This window comes from Myotis daubentonii, chromosome 1 (assembly GCF_963259705.1).
Source record: "Myotis daubentonii chromosome 1, mMyoDau2.1, whole genome shotgun sequence".
Taxonomy (NCBI): Eukaryota; Metazoa; Chordata; class Mammalia; order Chiroptera; family Vespertilionidae; genus Myotis; species Myotis daubentonii.
The window spans coordinates 74,937,701-74,955,662 of record NC_081840.1 but is presented as its reverse complement, the minus strand read 5'-3'; the positions used below and the strand labels follow the sequence as shown (position 1 = coordinate 74,955,662).

At 47.9% G+C, this 17,962-nt stretch overlaps 1 protein-coding gene across 1 annotated transcript in view; it reads left to right on the top strand.

Annotated features, from left to right (window-relative positions):
* The window catches only part of TEP1 (telomerase associated protein 1), a 41,862-nt gene that overhangs the window by 10,179 nt on the left and 13,721 nt on the right, over positions 1-17,962 (top strand). Inside the window, exons 10-27 of the mRNA XM_059705882.1 lie at positions 5,863-5,972; positions 6,671-6,761; positions 6,990-7,176; positions 10,298-10,466; positions 10,956-11,114; positions 11,293-11,370; positions 12,129-12,259; positions 12,583-12,642; positions 13,756-13,914; positions 14,583-14,759; positions 14,968-15,088; positions 15,642-15,766; positions 16,066-16,179; positions 16,274-16,391; positions 16,545-16,739; positions 16,859-17,034; positions 17,134-17,290; positions 17,399-17,578. Coding sequence (XP_059561865.1) covers positions 5,863-5,972; positions 6,671-6,761; positions 6,990-7,176; positions 10,298-10,466; positions 10,956-11,114; positions 11,293-11,370; positions 12,129-12,259; positions 12,583-12,642; positions 13,756-13,914; positions 14,583-14,759; positions 14,968-15,088; positions 15,642-15,766; positions 16,066-16,179; positions 16,274-16,391; positions 16,545-16,739; positions 16,859-17,034; positions 17,134-17,290; positions 17,399-17,578 — 2,507 coding nt within the window. The remainder of the gene's footprint in view (positions 1-5,862; positions 5,973-6,670; positions 6,762-6,989; positions 7,177-10,297; positions 10,467-10,955; positions 11,115-11,292; positions 11,371-12,128; positions 12,260-12,582; positions 12,643-13,755; positions 13,915-14,582; positions 14,760-14,967; positions 15,089-15,641; positions 15,767-16,065; positions 16,180-16,273; positions 16,392-16,544; positions 16,740-16,858; positions 17,035-17,133; positions 17,291-17,398; positions 17,579-17,962) is intronic.

The window sequence follows — 17,962 nt, the reverse complement described above, 5'->3', positions numbered from 1 at the left end:
GGCCTGTGCCCTCTCGCAGTCTGGGACCCCTCAGGAGATAACGACCTGCTGGCTTAGGCCTGCTCCCGGGTGGCAGAGAGCAGGCCCAATCCCTAGGTGCAGCCCCTGGTCGGGCTCAGAGCAGGGCCAATTGGGGAGTTGGGGCGCCGCCCCCTGTCATGCACAGAGCAGGGCGATTGGGAGGTTGTGATGCCACCCTCAGTCACGATCAGGGTAGGGCCGATTGGGGGGTTGGGGCACCGTCCCCTGTCACACTCAAGGCAGAGTTGATGAGGAGGTTGTGGCACCACCCTTGGTCACACACAGAGTAGGGCCCATCAGAGGGGTTGGGGCGCTGCCCTCTATCACCCACAGAGCAGGGCCCATCAGGGGGGTTGGGGCTCTATACCCTGTCACACACAGAGCAGGGCCCATTAGGGGGTTGGGGCACCGCCCTCTATCACCCACAGAGCAGGGCCCATCAGGGGGGTTGGGGCTCTATACCCTGTCACACACAGAGCAGGGCCCATTAGGGGGTTGGAGCACCGCCCTCTATCACCCACAGAGCAGGGCCCATCAGGGGGGTTGGGGCTCTATACCCTGTCACACACAGAGCAGGGCCCATTAGGGGGTTGGGGCACCGCCCTCTATCACCCACAGAGCAGGGCTGATCAGGGGGTTGGGGCGCTGCCACTCTCACACTCAGGGCAGGGCTGATGGGGAGGTTATGGCTCTGCCCCGTCACACACAGAGCAGGGCCCGTGGGAGGGAGGGTTGGGGCGCCACCCTCTATCACCCACAGAGCAGGGCTGATCAGGGGGTTGGAGTGCCGCCACTCTCACACTCAGGGCAGGGCTGATGGGGAGGTTATGGCTCTGCCCCGTCACACACAGAGCAGGGCCCGTGGGGGGGTGTTGGGGAGCTCCCCCCTATCAGGCACAGAGCAGGGCTACTCAGGGGGTTGGGTCCCCGCCCCCTGTCACACACAGAGCCACAGGGCGATCAGGGGGTTTGGGCGCTGCCCCCTGTCATGCTGATCCCAGTGCCGGGAGGCATATAACCCTTTTACTATATAGAATAGAGGCCTGGTGCACGGTTGGGTGCCAGCTGGTTTGCCCTGAAGGGTGTCCTGGATCAGGGTGGAGGTCCCCACTGGGGTGCCTGTCCAGTCTGGGTGAGGAGCTGAGGGCTGTTTTCAGGCTGGGAGTGACTGAAGTTCCCAACCGCTCCTTTTTTTTCTTTTTTTTTTATTTATTCTGGGCCAGCTTTAGCTTGAGGCTTGGCTCCAGCTCTTAGGCCTCCGGCTGAAAGTAGGTTTCTGGCCTTTGCATACAATGTTGCAAATCTGCTGGCTGAAGTCTGCTGGTATTTGTTACAATGTTTCTTAAACTGGCTGCTCAGAGGCCTGCAGCCGCAGGCGGGAATGTTGGTTTCCTCCAACGATCCTCCGTCACTGAGGCAAGCAAGCCTCATGTTAGTTTCAAGCTGCCTGGCTGCCGGCCGCCATCTTGGCTGACAGTTAATTTGCATATCTCGCTGATTAGCCAATGAAAAGGGTAGCGGTCGTACGCCAATTACCATGTTTCTCTTTTATTAGTGTAGATGATAAAAGTGGTACCTTCTCCCTGATTTCACTTGTATCAATATCTGTGTAATTCATCCAAATAAGATAGAACTTTCTGGCACATGGCATAGTAGAATCTCCATAGGAATTCATATTTAGAACATGGAATTTTAAGTAATTTGCCCATATTGAGTTAAAAAATTTCAAATCAGGGAGGACCAAGTTACTCTCAATCTCCTCTTTTTTTTTTTTTAATTTGTAACTATAGAAGGTTCTTTCTATTCCATTTTGTTTTCTTTTATTTCCTCTTTCATCTTTGACAATTTAAAGTCAACTTCCTTCCATTGAGAAATATCTAACCAGACCTTTTATCTGCTTGAGTTTTGTAGACTTTTCATTTTAGAGCCTTGGAAGCCCAAGTCGGCTTTTACCTTATTTCTCTGTGGGCTGCTGTTTATAGATTACTAGGGGCCCGGTGCACGAAATTCGTTCACTGGGTGTGTGTGGGGGAGTGTCCCTCAGCCCAGCCTGCCTCCTCTCACATACTGGGAGCCCTCAGGCGTTGACCCCCATCACCCTCCAATCGCAGGATCAGCCCCTTGCCCAGGCCTGATGCCTCTGGCCTAGGCGTCCAGCCTGGGCAGCGGGGACCCGCAGCTGCAGCGGCCCCGCGATCGTGGGCTCCGCTTTAGGCCCAGGCAAGGGACCCCTAGCTCCTGGGACTGCCAGCTTCCACCGTGCCCAGCTCCCATCGCTGGCTCCACCCCTACTTCCTGCTATCACTGGCCAGGGTGGAAAAGGCACCTGATTCTCCGATCATGGCTGGGGGGGCAGGGCAAAGGCGGCCCCAGGGCCGCCTTTGCCCTGCCCCCCAGCTCTTAGCTCCCCCCTGGGTTTCCGATCACTGTCAGTGGCAGGGGGCTTCTTCCTGCTTTCCCTTTTGCCTCCCTGCATTGTGCCTACATATGCAAATTAACCGCCATCTTGTTGGCAGTTAACTGCCAATCTTAATTGGCAGTTAATTTGCATATAGTGCTAATTAGCCAATGAAAAGGGTAGCTCGTACGCCAATTACCATTTTTCTCTTTTATTAGTGTTGATACTCAGGGAAGCCCTAATTGCTCAGCTGCTAGCACTCCTCTCACTTTGTGGTTGTCACTGGTGGTCTATGCATCAGAATCACATGTTCCCCCCCCACACACACATTCACACGCACACACACACACACACACACACGCACGCGTGTGTCCGGTAACCTCTTCCCCAGTATTGATTCAACTTTGGGTGGAGTAGAATAGAGAAGCCTGGATGGCAGCCAATATATGTAGATGACTCTTGTATGCATCATCTCCATCTCCTCTCTCTGCTCCTGAAAATCAAAACTGTGTCATTATTCTTGGTTGAGACAAATGCCCAGAGTCTAACCCACTGGAATCCAGACTTTTTTTTTATTATATATTGCAAAACAAATTTTGGGATACAACAGAATATATGTATATACAGAGTGGGAAAAAGTAGGTTTATAGTTATAAGTATGAAAAAGCTTATTCTTGTGTTATTATTTTTTAATTATTGTATTATTTTCCATATGAACAACCGTAAACCTACTTTTTCCCTACCCTGTATTTATAAAAATTTTGTACATATACTAATAAATTAATGTACTTTAAAAATATAGAAGATATAATTATTTTTAATATAGGTATGAAAATAAATATAAGTAAATAAATAAAATATTAAAATATATAAAATAAGTATAAAATATAAGATAAAATGTAATTAGATATACAGACCCCTCTTTGGAGACCACTGGTTCATTAATTTACAAACAGTTTCTTTGGAATGAAACAGCAAATTTCTTAATCTATAGAATAAATACTCAGTTTATTTTCTAGAGTCATAAATATGATATTGACTTAAGTTCTTATATCTAGAAGACCTTCCATGCATAGCAACAGTTGAGAAAACATGACTTTACAAAGGATAAAATAGTTCATCAGCTATCACGCATCACTTATACTGTGTACACACCCTCCTCTTTCCGTTCTCCCGATGAAAGCTGCTGAGAAATGCAGACTAGAGCATGGGATGTGGGTTTGGGGCCAACAGACCTGCTCTCTAAAGTGGGGGCACCCAGGTGAAACAGGAAGTGACAGAGGTGAAATTTGTTTCGTTGCAAGTCTTTTTCACTTATATGTAAATGAAAAATAATGACTATTTAATCAGATTGTACAAGTTCCCCAGAAAACTTAAAAGGATCAAGAAGACTATTTGAAATAGGGGTTTACATTCACTATCATGATGATGAACCTTATCTTTTTTTTTTATGTCTTTTTTTTAATATATTTTTATTGATTAAGATATTACATATGTGTCCTTGTCCCCACGTTACCCTCTACACCCCTCCCCACTCGTGCCCTCACCCCCCCCCCCCGTTGTCCGTGCCCATTGGTTAGGCCTATATGCCTGCATGTAAGTCCTTTGGTTGATCTTTCCCCCTTGCCCCCACCCTCCCCTACCCTCCCTCCAAAGCCCGACAGTCCAATCAATGCCTCTCCGTCTCTGGATCAGTCCTTGTTCATCAGTTTATGTTGTTCATTATATTCCACAAATGAGTGAGATCCTGTGGTATTTATCCGCTCTCCAGTTCCATCCATGCTGTGGCAAATGGTAAGAGTTCCTTTTTCTTCTTCCTCTTCTTAAAGAATACCTTTCAGCATTTCATATAATGCTGGTTTGGTGGTGATGAACTCCTTTAGCTTTTTCTTATCCGTGAAGCTCTTTATCTGACCTTCTATTCTGAATGATAGCTTTGCTGGATAAAGTAATCTTGGTTGCAGGTTCTTGGCATTCATCACTTTGAATATTTCTTGCCACTCTCTTCTGGCCTGCATGGTTTCTGTTGAGAAATCAGCTGACAGTCGTATGGGTACTCCCTTGTAGGTAACTGACTGTCTTTCTCTTGCTGCTTTTAAGATTCTCTCTTTGTCTTTTGCTCTTGGCATTTTAATTATGATGTGTCTTGGTGTGGTCCTCTTTGGATTCCTTTTGTTTGGGGTTCTCTGCGCTTTCTGGACTTGTAAGTCTATTTCTTTCACCAGGTAGGGGAAGTTTTCTGTCATTATTTCTTCAAATAGGTTTTCAATATCTTGCCCTCTCTCTTCTTCTGGTACCCCTATAATTCTGATGTTGGTACGCTTGAAGTTGTCCCAGAGGCTCCTTACACTATCTTCATATTTTTGGAATCTCTTTTCTTTTTTCTTTTTCAGTTGGGTATTTTTTGTTTCTTTGTATTTCAAATCTTTCACTTGATTCTTGGGATCCTCTTGTCTGCTGTTGGATCTCTGTAAATTATTCTTTATTTCGTATATTGTGCCTTGAAATATTAACTAATGATTGGACTACATCAGTGGTTCTCAACCTTCCTAATGCCGCGACCCTTTAATACAGTTCCTCATGTTGTGGTGACCCCCAACCATAAAATTATTTTCGTTGCTACTTCATAACTGTAATTTTGCTATTGTAAACGATATGTAATTATATATGTGTTTTCCAATGGTCTTAGGCGACCCCTGTGAAAGGGTCGTTCGACCCCCAAAGGGGTTGTGACCCACAGGTTGAGAACCGCTGGACTACATGAATATAATTTATTAATAAACAAACTTACACTGGGAAATTTCTCTTTTAGCCATCTAAAAAGTTTGTAAATCATTACTCTTTTTTAAACAAAAATTATCTTTATTGTTGAAAATATTACAGATGTTTCCCTTTTTTCCCCATTGACCCCCTCCACCCTGAACTCCACCCCCAAGCCTTCACCACACTATTGTCTGTGTCCATAGGTTATGCATATATGCATATAAATTCTTTGGTTAATCTCTCCCCACCCACCCCCACCTTCCCTCTGAGATTCATCAGTCTGTTCCATGCTTCTGTGTCTCTGGATCTATTTTGTTCATCAGTTTATTTTGTTCACTAGGGAAATCACTACTTTTGATTAGAGGATATATTTTGCCAGTTGAGCCCAGTCTCAGGGCTGGAGCCAACAGACAAAGTGATAGCATAAGTTGTTTATTGAAACAGCTGTCCCATAAACAGTGATGTATGAATTTTGCTCCAAACTTCAGGCCAACCGTGTTTGTTTGTTTTTTCTTTGTGGACCTTTAAAACTTTTTGAGTAGGATAGATCATATGTTAATACCCCACCCCCTCCATCCTGAATTTTCTACATCCTCTGAACCTCTTGTTCTGATTTCTGACCTCTCTCTTACCCTTTGTTTCCTTTTCTCACCCCTGCCCGACCTTCTGACCTTCTGCAGACCATGGGAAGCTTCCCTTCATGGCCATGCTTCGGAACCTGTGCAACCTGCTGCGAGTTGGGATCAGTGCCCACCACCACGAGCTTGTACTGCAGAGACTCCAGCAAGCGGTATTTGTGGGGGGAGGGAGCCGGAACGTGGGTGTGGAGATGCCGTTGCAGTTTTTGGGACTGGGCTGTTCTTAGTGGCTGGGGAAGGTCATGGCCGCCAAGCTATTTCCATGTGGGCAGGTAAGGGGGTACAGACAGGTTGGGGAAGATAGGTCTGGGGGTTCATCACACCTTTGAGAAATTAGAGTATAAGAACTTTCCTTTGCCCTGGCTGGGTAGCTCAGTTGGTTAGAGCATTGTCCTGATATGCCAAGTTGAGGGTTTTGATTTCTGGTCAGGACACATACAAGAAGCAACCAATGAATGCATAAATATGTGGAAAAACAAATCAATGCTTCTCTCTCTCTTACTCCCCCCCCCCCTGTACAATCAATACATTAAAGAAAAAAAGAACTTTCCTTTTTATTTTCTGATCTACCAGGAGGAAGCACTTCTGTGATTTAACTGACTTCAGAAGGAGTCTGATGTAAAACAAAGAGCTCCGTCTGTTACCTCCTCTCCTTTCTTCTTTACCTCTTCTCATATTCTTACATAGACTTTCATTTTTCTTTAATCTTCTCCCCCTTTCTCTATATCTCGTCTCTAATATTCCTCTTGTCTTTCCTCACCTTCCCACAAATCTAGAGTGGTTATCTCAAGTTCCTGGTCCCTGAGGCCCCTAATGCCTCCCATACTCAGACCCTTCCCTTGCTTTCCAGAAGTCCGTGATCAGCAGTCGGCAGTTTCCGTTCAGATTTCTTAATGCCCATGATTCCATCAATGACCTTGAGGCTCAACTAAAAAATAAAGGTATTATCTGTCTTCTTCCAATTCCTGTTTGTCTCTCATGTCTGAGAATAGATGAGGCGGCAGCACTGGTGTTTTTCAGCCTCCTGCCTTCCAGTCTCAGGGTGTGGGGTGGGCAGAGGTCAGATGCTTGCCAGCCTCAAGGGTTGGGGTGCAGGACAAATATTGATGGGAAGACAAGGTGAGAGAATAGAAGCAGCCTGACTCAGGTACTTACCTGTTGCCACACAGAATTGCCATTTCCTTCCAACACACAACTAATGAGGCGGATAATGATTAGACACTCAAGAAATGTCAAGAGGCAGGTCTATCAAAGGCAACTTCAAAACCTAAATCGTCGGAAACTTCGGGCAGCAATGATGATGCCTGTGTTTTATGAGCAACTCAAGCGGGAGCAGCTGAGAGTACACAGGACCAGGTAGGGGTGTGTGTGTGTGTTATGTGGAAGCAAAGGATGGGCAACAAAAGGTACCCTAACAAGGCTTGGGTGTCATCTGGGAACCCCAACTTTTATTCTCTAAAGACATGCTTGTCAGTCATCCCAATGGCTTAGTCTTTTCTGATTCCAATCGTCTCTTGCACAGCAAAACTTATCATTAACATTGTTCTATACAGATATCATGAAACAAAATCTATTCTTTGTGATTGTCTCATTGGTTTCTATAGATTCTGTGAGTCTGTGTAGCATCTCCCTTTCTCTTTGTGGGTGCTAGGGTCTTTTCTGATTCTGCTCTGGTTCAGGTTTCTTTCTTTTTCTTCTCTGTGGCATCTGTTTTTATTTTGGTTTCTCTCTCTCTCTCTGTATTTTCTGACCATTTCACTTTTCTTTTGACACATATATTGTTATCATCAAGCAGGCTCAAACACAGACATGAAATCTGTCCTAAGTCCCAGCACCCTGTCCTTTCAGATGCTTCAACAGTATCTTCATTCATTTTCATTCAAGGCAAAGGCAGGGATCATTTAACTTTTGATAGAACTCGGTGGCCAGGAACATCCTGAATCAGTGACCAGTGGTTGAACACAGTTCATTAAAAATCAAGCCTAGCGTACAATCCAAACAGTATACCTTTGCTGCCATTAAGGTAGCCACTAGCCACATGTGGCTTTTGAGCACTTGAAATGTGGCTTGTCGGAACTGAGATGTGCTGGATTTTGAGGATGGTATGAAAAAAGGATGTAAAATATCTCATTCATAATTTTTGTATTAATTGAATGTTGAAATGAAAATATTTTAATTTAATTAATTGTAATTTAATTTTATTGGATAGTACTGTTAGAAACTACTGAATTCTATAGATTTAAAAATTATTATGAAAAAATTTAAACATCTACACAAGTAATGAGAATAGTATAATGGATTCTATAGAACTGTTAGTCATATTCAGTGATTATCTACATTTTACCACACTTCCTTTCCTGACCCCTCTCTTCTTTTTATTTTTCCTATTTTTGAAGATAATTTTAAAAACAAATGCCAAATAATATGATGCATTTTATTTCACCCCTCTGTATTTCTCATGTAAAACTGAAAAAAATTCCTTGGTATTATCATTTATTATCTAATCCATATTAAAAATTTTCACTTGTCTCAAAAATATTTTACAGTTTTATTTAAATCAGGATCCAAACAAGGCATACACATTACATTTGGTTATTAAGTCTCTTAAATCTCTTTTAATTGTTTTCATGTCATGACTTGCTGTAGAAACCAGGTTCAGGGGCCCCACAGAATGTCCCACATTCTAGATTTTTCTACTTCCTCGTAATGTCATCTAGCTTGTTCTTCTATTGCATGCACCCTGGCCATTAATTCCAAAGGCTTGAATAATTCAGATTTAACTTTTTTTTTCTTATAAGAATACTAGGGGCCCGGTGCACGAAATTCGTGCACTGGGTGTGTGTGTGTGGGGGGTGTCCCTCAGCCTAGCCTGCCCCCTCTCACATACTGGGAAGCCCTCAGGCGTTGACCCCCATCACCCTCCAATCGTAGGATCGGCCCCTTGCCCAGGCCTGATACCTCTGGACTAGGCGTCCGGCCCGGGCAGCGGGGACCTGCAGGGGCAGCGGGGGGCGCCGTGTGCGGGCTCCGCCCCTGCCCCTGCAGGAAGCCTCTGGCTGAGGCGTCCGGCCTGGGCAGCGGGGACCCACAGCTGCAGCGGCCCCCGATCTTGGGCTTCGCTTTAGGCCCAGGCAAGGGGCCCCTAGCTCCTGGGACTGCCAGCTTCGACCGTGCCCAGCTCCCATCGCTGGCTCCACCCCTACTTCCTGCTATCACTGGCCAGGGCGGAAAAGGCACCTGATTCTCTGTTCATGGCTGGGGGGCAGCTCTTAGCTCCCCCCTGGGTTTCCGATCACTGTCAGTGGCAGGGGGCTTCTTCCTGCTTTCCCTTTCGCTTCCCTGCATTGTGCCTACATATGCAAATTAACCGCCATCTTGTTGGCATTTAACTGCCAATCTTAGTTGGCAGTTAATTTGCATATAGCCCTGATTAGCCAATGAAAAGGGTATCGTCGTACGCCAATTACCATTTTTCTCTTTTATTAGTATAGATTTCATAGGTGATTCTTTGTACACTATAAGACAATTACACTTAAAAAAAAAAAAAAAAAGGAAAAGTCCTGGCCAGTATGGCTCAGTTGGTTGAGGGTTATTCCATGCACCAAGAGGTCCCGGTTCGATTCCTGGTCAGGGCACATGCCCAGGTTGCAGGCTCGATCCCCAGTAGGGGTGTTCAGGAGGCAACTGATCAATGTTTCTCTCTTTCTGTCCCTCTCCCTTTCTGTCTCTCTGAAATCAGTAAGAACATTTTTTTTAAGTGAAAAAAAGCCTATCAGACTTTCTTTTGCTTCCTAATAGGATAGAAGATCTGGATGCACAAAAAGTCTGGTGGCCCTAGTCATAGTGATGCTAAGATGCTAAGGTTGATCAGTGCTCTTAGGTGATGGTAGCCTGATCTCTCCACTATAAAGTTAATGGTTCATCCATTGATGATCTTTGCCTGAACCAATTGTTTCATTAGCAGTTGCAGATGGAGGTTTTCTGTCATTCCTCATATTTATTAGTTGCAATGCTAAAAAGAACCTGTCTCATCAACTGAAGGTATTTAGTTACCCTGTAATAGTGATTGTATTGGAAAGGTGGAATGAATGCTCAATTCTTTCCTCTTGAACTGCTAGTTTGCAGAGTAAGGAAGTAGTGTTTGTTCTTTAAAACACAATAAAAAATATGTAGCAGTTAAATCTTGCCTTATGAAGCAAGTATGGATTGATGTGTTAAGCGTGGCAAGTGATTTCAGAGAATGGGTCTGCAGATGACTTCTCTCCTGCCACTAGAATGGATTAGGAGAGTCCTATAGAATTCAAGCAAAAGAAAGCTCTGTTCCTGTCTTCTCTACTCGCGATGGAGGCAGGCTCTGGAAGGTGGGGGGTGGGGAAAACTCAACACCTAAGTGGCCAGTTCTCATCTTCCCGTCTGCCTTAAAGTGACAAACGGAGAAGCTCCTGAGTCCTTGTGTCTGTGCCTTTCCTGCCTGCAGACAGTGGAAATATGACAGTGAAATGCTGGCTCGATATCGGCAGGCCCTGGAGACAGCTGTGAACCTCTCCGTGAAGCACAGCCTGCCCCCGCTGCCAGGCCGCACCCTCCTGGTCTACCTGACAGATGCTGATGCAGACAAGATCTGCCCCAAGAGCAACCCAGAAGGGGTAAACAAATTTAAAAATGGGAGGTTGATAGGATGCTGGGGCTCCCGAGAGGTATCCTGTGTGCAGACCTGGTTCTCATAAGCAAGCATGCATAAGCAAGCAAGCAACTGAAAGAAATGACTTGCATTTGCTTCCCAGTGTCAGACATTGGTCCCTAGGGACAATCCTAGAATGTGATCTCAAGCCTGTTCATGGATTATAATACTAACATTTCACAGTTAGCTGGTACAGAATCTTTTCTAAATTTCTGCCACCAAGATATTCACTTTTACCCCCCTTCATCCGAGTACTGATTCTGGGCAGGGGTCCTGGCCTCTCTCCACTCTCTTCCTGGGCAGCTCTTCCTGAGCGCTGCTGAAGGTCCCCTCCTAACCTGGGGATTTGTGTCTTTCCCCAAGCAGTGGAGGTGTTTGGCCTTCAGGGCTGGATAGACAAGAGTAGGTTTAAAAGTAGGGGAGCCTTATTTCACCCTGACGCTTGTCCCATCAGCCCCCCTTGAACTATGTGTTGCTGTTGATGGGCATGATGATTGCGCGGGCGGAGCACGCGGATCTCCTGCTGTGCGGAAAAGGTGCTCTGAAGCCTGCAGTGATTAAGGCAGAAGATGGTATCCTGAAGACTGCCCTCGAACTCCAGGCTCAAGTCCAGGTCAGCCACCCACCCCTGCTCTGCAAAAATATGTGAATGGCCACAGGCCTGGGAACAGCCTGCAAAGTCGAGAAACACTTGTACATGCAGTTCGCAAGATTTCCCAAGCAGACTATGGTGTTTGTTGCTTACTGATCAGCTCCCAGGCAACCACATAACATGAGCCTTTTTCCTCCAGGAGTTAGATGGAGACTATGAATGGTCCCTGCATACTTTGGGGAAATACCTGCTGTCTCTGGCTGCGCAGAGGGTTCCTGTGAGTACTGCCCAGTCTCTGAGAAACCTTCCCCTCCCCCACATTTTCCTCCATAACTGATGTATCTCACTCCTCAAAGCTACCTTTCAAACTAAGTGCAGTACTGAGATCAGCTCCCTGCTGGCTGCAACTCCCTAACCAGTGGTATGCCGGTAATATATAGCAACCTGCAATCTGGGAAAATAAGTCTTGGTTAGTAGCATTTGCTAATTTCCATGGTGTAAATTCTCCTTCCATGGCTGATTTCAAGATATCAGTGAACTCAGAGTTGGGAAGACATGGTAAGTATCACACTATTGTGTAATTTTCCACAATACAGATAAAGTACATGTAAGTAAGATCAAGATTACATAACGGTAAGATGTAATACAATAATTAGGAAGTGATATGTTTTTATTTATTACCTTTGTTTTTAAAATAATTTACTTAATTGTAAGTTCATACAGTTGAATATTTAATAATGGCCATGTTTCACAACTGGCTCACAAAATTCCTAAATATTTGGCATCAGCTCTTGGGACCTGACTGAGCCAGCTACCCACACCACTGCCCCTACCCAACCTCCTCTTCGATGCCCCTCCAAGTCAGGGTGCAATGGCTGCCTGGTCCTAAGTGATCTCAGGAGAAGCAGTTTTCTTTTGTGCTCAGAATTCTCCTAATTCCCCTTGTGCTCAGAGATCTCTTGATGTCCTTAGCTCTTTGGCCTGTCTTCCGTTCCTTTGTTCCCTGGTCTCAGCCCCTCCCCTTTTATCTTACAGGTAGACAGGGTCATTGTCTTTGGCCAAGCTATGAATGAGAAACTGATAAATAAGGCCAAACAGCTTTTCTGGCAGCATGTGAATTCCAAGTGCCTCTTTGTTGGTGTTCTCCTAAGAAGGACATGTGACACGTAAGGGTGCTCATTCTCATTGCCCAGTGTCAGAAGATGGTGATCCATATTTAATCTCTACCCTAATAAGTGCAGGACCCTCCCACTCGCCAGACCCTCCCCAGCTCTTCCTCTTATGTCTGTTGACTTCAGGTGCAAGAAACTTCTCTGAAGTATTCAGCCTAGCTCATACCCCTTTGTGAGGGGCCACCCTAGCACCAGCCTAACACATTACCCCATTAAAAGTGCAGAGGTGGGGTGTCTATCTTAGGACGTTGGGAGGGGTAGTGATTATGCTCCTGGCACTGTTTCTGACAGGCAGTGGCTTCTTCTTCCTTTGCCAGATTACAAGATTTGAATCCCAATGACGTGACACTCTCAGGCTGTACTGACGGGATACTGAAGTGAGTACAGGCTGGGCACTAAAGGGGTTGGGAGTTTGTTAGAGCATTTTTCAGAGAGATCTGTGGTCTCTACTCCATTTATTTCTTTTTTCAAGGATGATAATAGTATATTCCTCCTTTACAGCTATCTAGGCATAGTAGCAACACTTTCTGTCTTATTGCTCCACCATTATCAAATACTCTGCTTCCACCTCATGGTACAACATGACTGTTCCAGCTCCAGCCATCGTTTTTGTATTACATCTAGTAGGAAAAGGGGACATAGGAGATTGTACTGTTTGCTTTTAAGTGAACAACTCAAGAGTTGGTCAAATTACTTCTATTTGTTCCATTCTTGATCCAGAGGAAAGCCAATGCTAAAGTTAGTTATTTATGCCAATTTATAGAAATATTTTTACTTTTTTTCTCCATGCATAGTCTCCTTATTTACATGTTTGCTTCCCTGCTTTAAATTATATATATATATATATATATATATATATATATATATATATATATATATTATTGATTTCAGAGAGGAAGGGAGAGGGAGAGAGAGAAACATCAATGATGAGAGAGAATCATTGATGGGCTGCCTCCTGCACACCCTCCACTGGGGATCTGCAACCCTGGCGTGTGCCCTTGACTGGAATCGAACCTGGGACCCCTCAATCTGCAGGCCCACGCTCTATCCACTGAGAAAAACCAGCCTCTTCCCTGCCTTTTTCTTTGGACGCCATCCATTGCCCCAACTCCTATTAGGAAGCCTCATTCAATTCCTCCTTCTTCAGGGAGCTCTTAAGGCTGGTAGAGCTGATCAAGCCCAGGCTGAGATGGCCGTCATCTTTCTACCTTTGCCCAGCTCAGTTTCTCCTGGCCCCACAGAAAGCCTATGATAATTATGCATGACAGGGCCCAGAAGTAGGCTTTTCTCTTTTCCTTCATTCCTGTGGACCCACACCCTCATTTATTTTAAGCCTAAAATCACTGCTTATGGTCCTCTTCTTAAGGAGCTCCAGTTAACGGGGGGACCTAACCTAGCCATGTCTTTGTCTCTTGCCCCCTTACAAGAAAACCTTGCTGATTCTGACTGTGGTATTCTGCTCCCATTTTTTTGGTCACTATTTGTTTCAGGTTCATTGCAGAGCGTGGGGCCTCCCGTCTTCTAGAACATGTGGGCCAAATGGACAAAATATTCAAGATTCCACCTCCCCCAGGAAAGACAGGAGCCCTAGCTATCCGGCCACTGGAAGAGAATACTCCAAGCCCCTTGGTTCCTATTTCCCAGCCCGGGTCAGTGTGTGTTTCCATGCTTTTGTGAGTTGGGAGGGGCTGCTTTCTAACCTGAAGAATCTCAGGTGACTGACATTCTGGCTGTTGAGATGCTCTTGCTCTATTCGATGAGGTGTGCTTCTGCTTTCCCAGCAGGGGTTTCTCCAACACAGGGAACTGTCAGACTGTGAGCATGTCCCTTTCTCTAGTGGAGAAAGGGGCTCAGAATGTGAGGCAGGCAGCATGCAGCCAGGGCCCAGGCAGAGGGCTTAGGAGCACGGGCTCTAGCTTTCTCATCCTGACTTTGCCAAATAGTAGCTTGGATCTTGGGCTAGTTGCTTCAATTTTTGAGCTTTAGTTTCTTGCTCAGTAAACTGGAGATAAAGATTGTGCTTACCTCAAGTGTTGTCCTGAGCTTTCCCTAGGCAGACAGTAAGTGCATAATAATTATTATTTGACAGAGGAGGGGTGCTTGAAAAATGGCAAGTGGGATTTAATTTCCAGGGCTCTGCAGCGGGGCTACAAGCAGCTTATTTTCTGGAGGCCCGCTGGACAGCCCCCTGCTGTCTGTCGTAGCTGGCTCGTGCTCTGTGCAGAAGGGTGATCACAGCCGTGTGGGGAATTGGGTTGTGGGGCTGATCCCTAGATCGAGCCCAGCCCTCTGCTTACGTGCCCTCTGCCTACCCCAGATGGCACAGCATCCGGATTTTCATTTCCTCTACTTTCCGGGACATGCACGGGGAGCGGGACCTGCTGCTGAGGTCTGTGCTACCAGCATTGCAGGCCCGAGCGGCCCCTCACCACATTAGCCTTCACGCCATCGACCTGCGCTGGGGCATCACTGAGGAGGAGACCCGTAGGAACAGGTGTGGGGACCACAGAGGAGAGGGGTGGGGTGAGGGACGTATGGTGGGCAGGCTTGGGGCTGCAAGGATGCCTGAGGGCTGAGAGTAGTGGATGGCTCCTTGGATGCTAATGAACAGCCTGCCTTCCACCGCTCAGTTGTGAGCCATGGCCCTGTCTCCACATTTGTGCCTGTGTTCCCTGATTTGATGCCCATAACTGTGCCTGCAGACAGCTGGAGGTGTGCCTCGGGGAGGTGGAGAATTCGCAGCTGTTTGTGGGGATTCTGGGCTCCCGCTATGGCTACGTTCCCCCCACCTACAACCTTCCTGACCATCCTCACTTCCGCTGGGTAAGGCAGACCAGGTTGGAGCAGGGCCTGGGGAGGAAGCAAAGGTTGGGACAGGAGTGGGGAGAAGCCATGGCTTGTCAAGAACCCTGGGACTATGCACAGGCAGGTCCTTGAGACTTGAAGTGAAACACAGGCAGAAGGTTCTGTGAGCTGCCAAGACCTAGATAAGGTAGTTCCTTTGAGAAGTGCCTCTGGGTTGTCTGTGGGACGCAAAATTAAGAGGGCAGGTCTGTTTAGGTGTTGCCATCGGTTGGATCTGGGTGCTGATCTCCCTTCAGCCATAATATAGTTTTGTGGGAAGTAGCTTATTCTAATCTGGCCTCAATTTCCCCATATACTAAAGAAAAACAGTGACATCCACATTGCAGGGTTATATGAGAATTAGCAGTCTATAAACAATACTCAATATAGGATTTAAATATTAGCTGTCAGTTATATTTTACTGGCTTGTTCTGGAGGGTGGGAGGCAGGAACATTCCTGAGATGACAGATCGCAAGGGAGGGTTAGTGTGATACTGAACTGGGCCCGCCTGTCCCCTGCCCTCTCTCTCAGGCCCAGCAGTACCCTTCCGGTCGCTCTGTGACCGAGATGGAGGTGATGCAGTTCCTGGACCGGGGCCTCCGTCAGCAGCCCTCCGCCCAAGCACTTATCTACTTCCGGGATTCCAGCTTCCTCGGGTACCTTCTCTGGCCTCCAGGCCTCGGTCTCCACAGAAGGCCAGACAGGCTCAGTGGCCATGTCTTTTTTCCCATAGTCAGAGTAGAGGAAGGGGAGCTAGTGGAGGGACACGGCTTGGAGGGCTGCCTTTGCAGCACCAGATCAGCCTTGGCGCTGAAGTAGGGATTGCTCCCCTTGAGGAGTTTCAGGGAACCACAGCCAGGTCTGATGAGGGGGGCGGGGAATGGGGGGAAAAGAAGGGAGTGGTGTGGAGAGAGGCTGGGGTCCAAGTCCACTCTTGGGTTTCTTTGGTGGCCAGCTCTGTGCCAGATGCCTGGAAACCTGACTTTACTCCTGAGTCTGAAGAGGCTGTACATCGGATCTCAGAACTGAAGAGCTACCTGAATAAACAGAAAGGGGTTACCTGTCACAGGTGAGCTGGGGGAGGTGGGGAATCCCTGCACAGGGAGATGTGGTGAGGGGATCCAGCTCTGCTGTAACTCTGCTTGTGCTTGCTTTGCCCACAGGTACCCCTGTGAGTGGGGGGGCGTGGCAGCCGGCCTGCCCTATGTTGGGGGGCTGGAGGAGTTTGGGCAGTTGGTTCTGCAGGATGTATGGAGTATGATCCAGAAGCTTTACCTACAGGTCAGCAGGAGCACTGGGGGCCAGGGGAGTGGAGAGGGCGTCAGGTGGTCTAGCTACTCCTGGGTGGGAAGTCGCTTTGTGGGAGCTCTGTGAGTCTTCGGCCTGGGGTCCTGAGGAGCATGGAAACATCGTCACTGCCCCTTGTGCCCTCAGCCTGGGGCCCAGCTGGAGCAGCCGGTGTCCATCCCAGATGATGACGTGGTCCAGGCCACCTTTCAGCAGCTGCAGAGCCCACCGAGTTCTGCCCGACCTCGCCTTCTCCAGGACACAGTGCAGCAGCTGCTGCTGCACCGAGGGAGGCTGAGCCTGGTGACCGGGCAGTCGGGACAGGGCAAGACCGCTTTCCTGGTACAGAGTCTCAGGCCTGGGCAGGGGGAAGGGCGGGCCATGTGGGCTGAGGAGGGTTGAGGAGGGGGGAGTTTGTGCATGTAAAATGTGACCATGTTTTCTGTTCCCTCCTCATACAGGCATCCCTTGTGTCAGCCTTGCAGGTTCCTGGTGGGGCCAAGGTGGCTCCCTTAGTCTTCTTCCACTTCTCAGGAGCTCGCCCTGACCAGGGTCTTGCCCTCACCCTGCTCAGACGCCTCTGTGCCTATCTGCATAGGCAACTGCAAGAGCCGAGTGCCCTCCCCAGTACTTACCGGTGTGTATCTTCCCCATTAACCCTGCCTCGCTGATATCACATGCTGCCACCCCTGACTCTCCCTCTCTGCTGACCCCGGTTCTGCCCCTACACGTCCAGGGGCCTGGTGTGGGAGCTGCAGCAGAGGCTGCTGCCTGAGTCAGCTCAGTCCCTGCAATCTGGCCAGAGCCTGGTGCTGATCGTCGATGGGGCTGACAGGTTGGTGGACCAGCATGGGCAGCTGATCTCAGACTGGATCCCAAAGACCCTTCCCCGGGTGAGTATGAGAAGGAGCTGGGGGTGGGATGCAGCAGGGAGGAAAGGAGCCTCTCTAACCATGTTCCCTTTCCCCTCTACCTCCATCCTCTTTGCCCAAATTTCACAGTGGGTGCACCTGGTACTGAGTGTGTCTAGTGACTCGAGCCTGGGGGAGACCCTGGAGCAGAGCCAAGGTGCCCATGTGGTGGCCCTAGGGCCTCTGGATCCCTCTGCACGGGCCCGGCTGGTGAGAGAGGAGCTGGCTCTGTACGGGAAACGGCTGGACGAGTCGCCTTTTAACAACCAGGTGTGATTGAGGGCTGGTGGCTGTGTGGGGTGAAGCTGGGAGCTGTGAGGACCAGGGTGCTGAGGCAGCCAGCTGCCCCCCACAGACCAGCTGCGTCTTCATTTTCTCAGGAACCCTGTGCCAGGGGAAGTTGTTAATAAGATAACTCATTCCCCAGCCTCTTCCCTGGCGAATGGCCTCGCCAGGCCCACCAGTGTGGGGAGGAGTGAAGCTGTGGGTATTGGGTGGGGTGACAGGATTCCCAGAAAAGGGCTTGGCTGGGCAGAGCAGCATAGGGAAGGGACTGTGCCCGAGGTGATGCCGCCCGTGGGTCTTTCCGCTGCTGGGGATTCTCAGAGGAGGGGCTGCTTTGCAGTGGGCTTTGTGCGGGACTGGAGAGCAGGG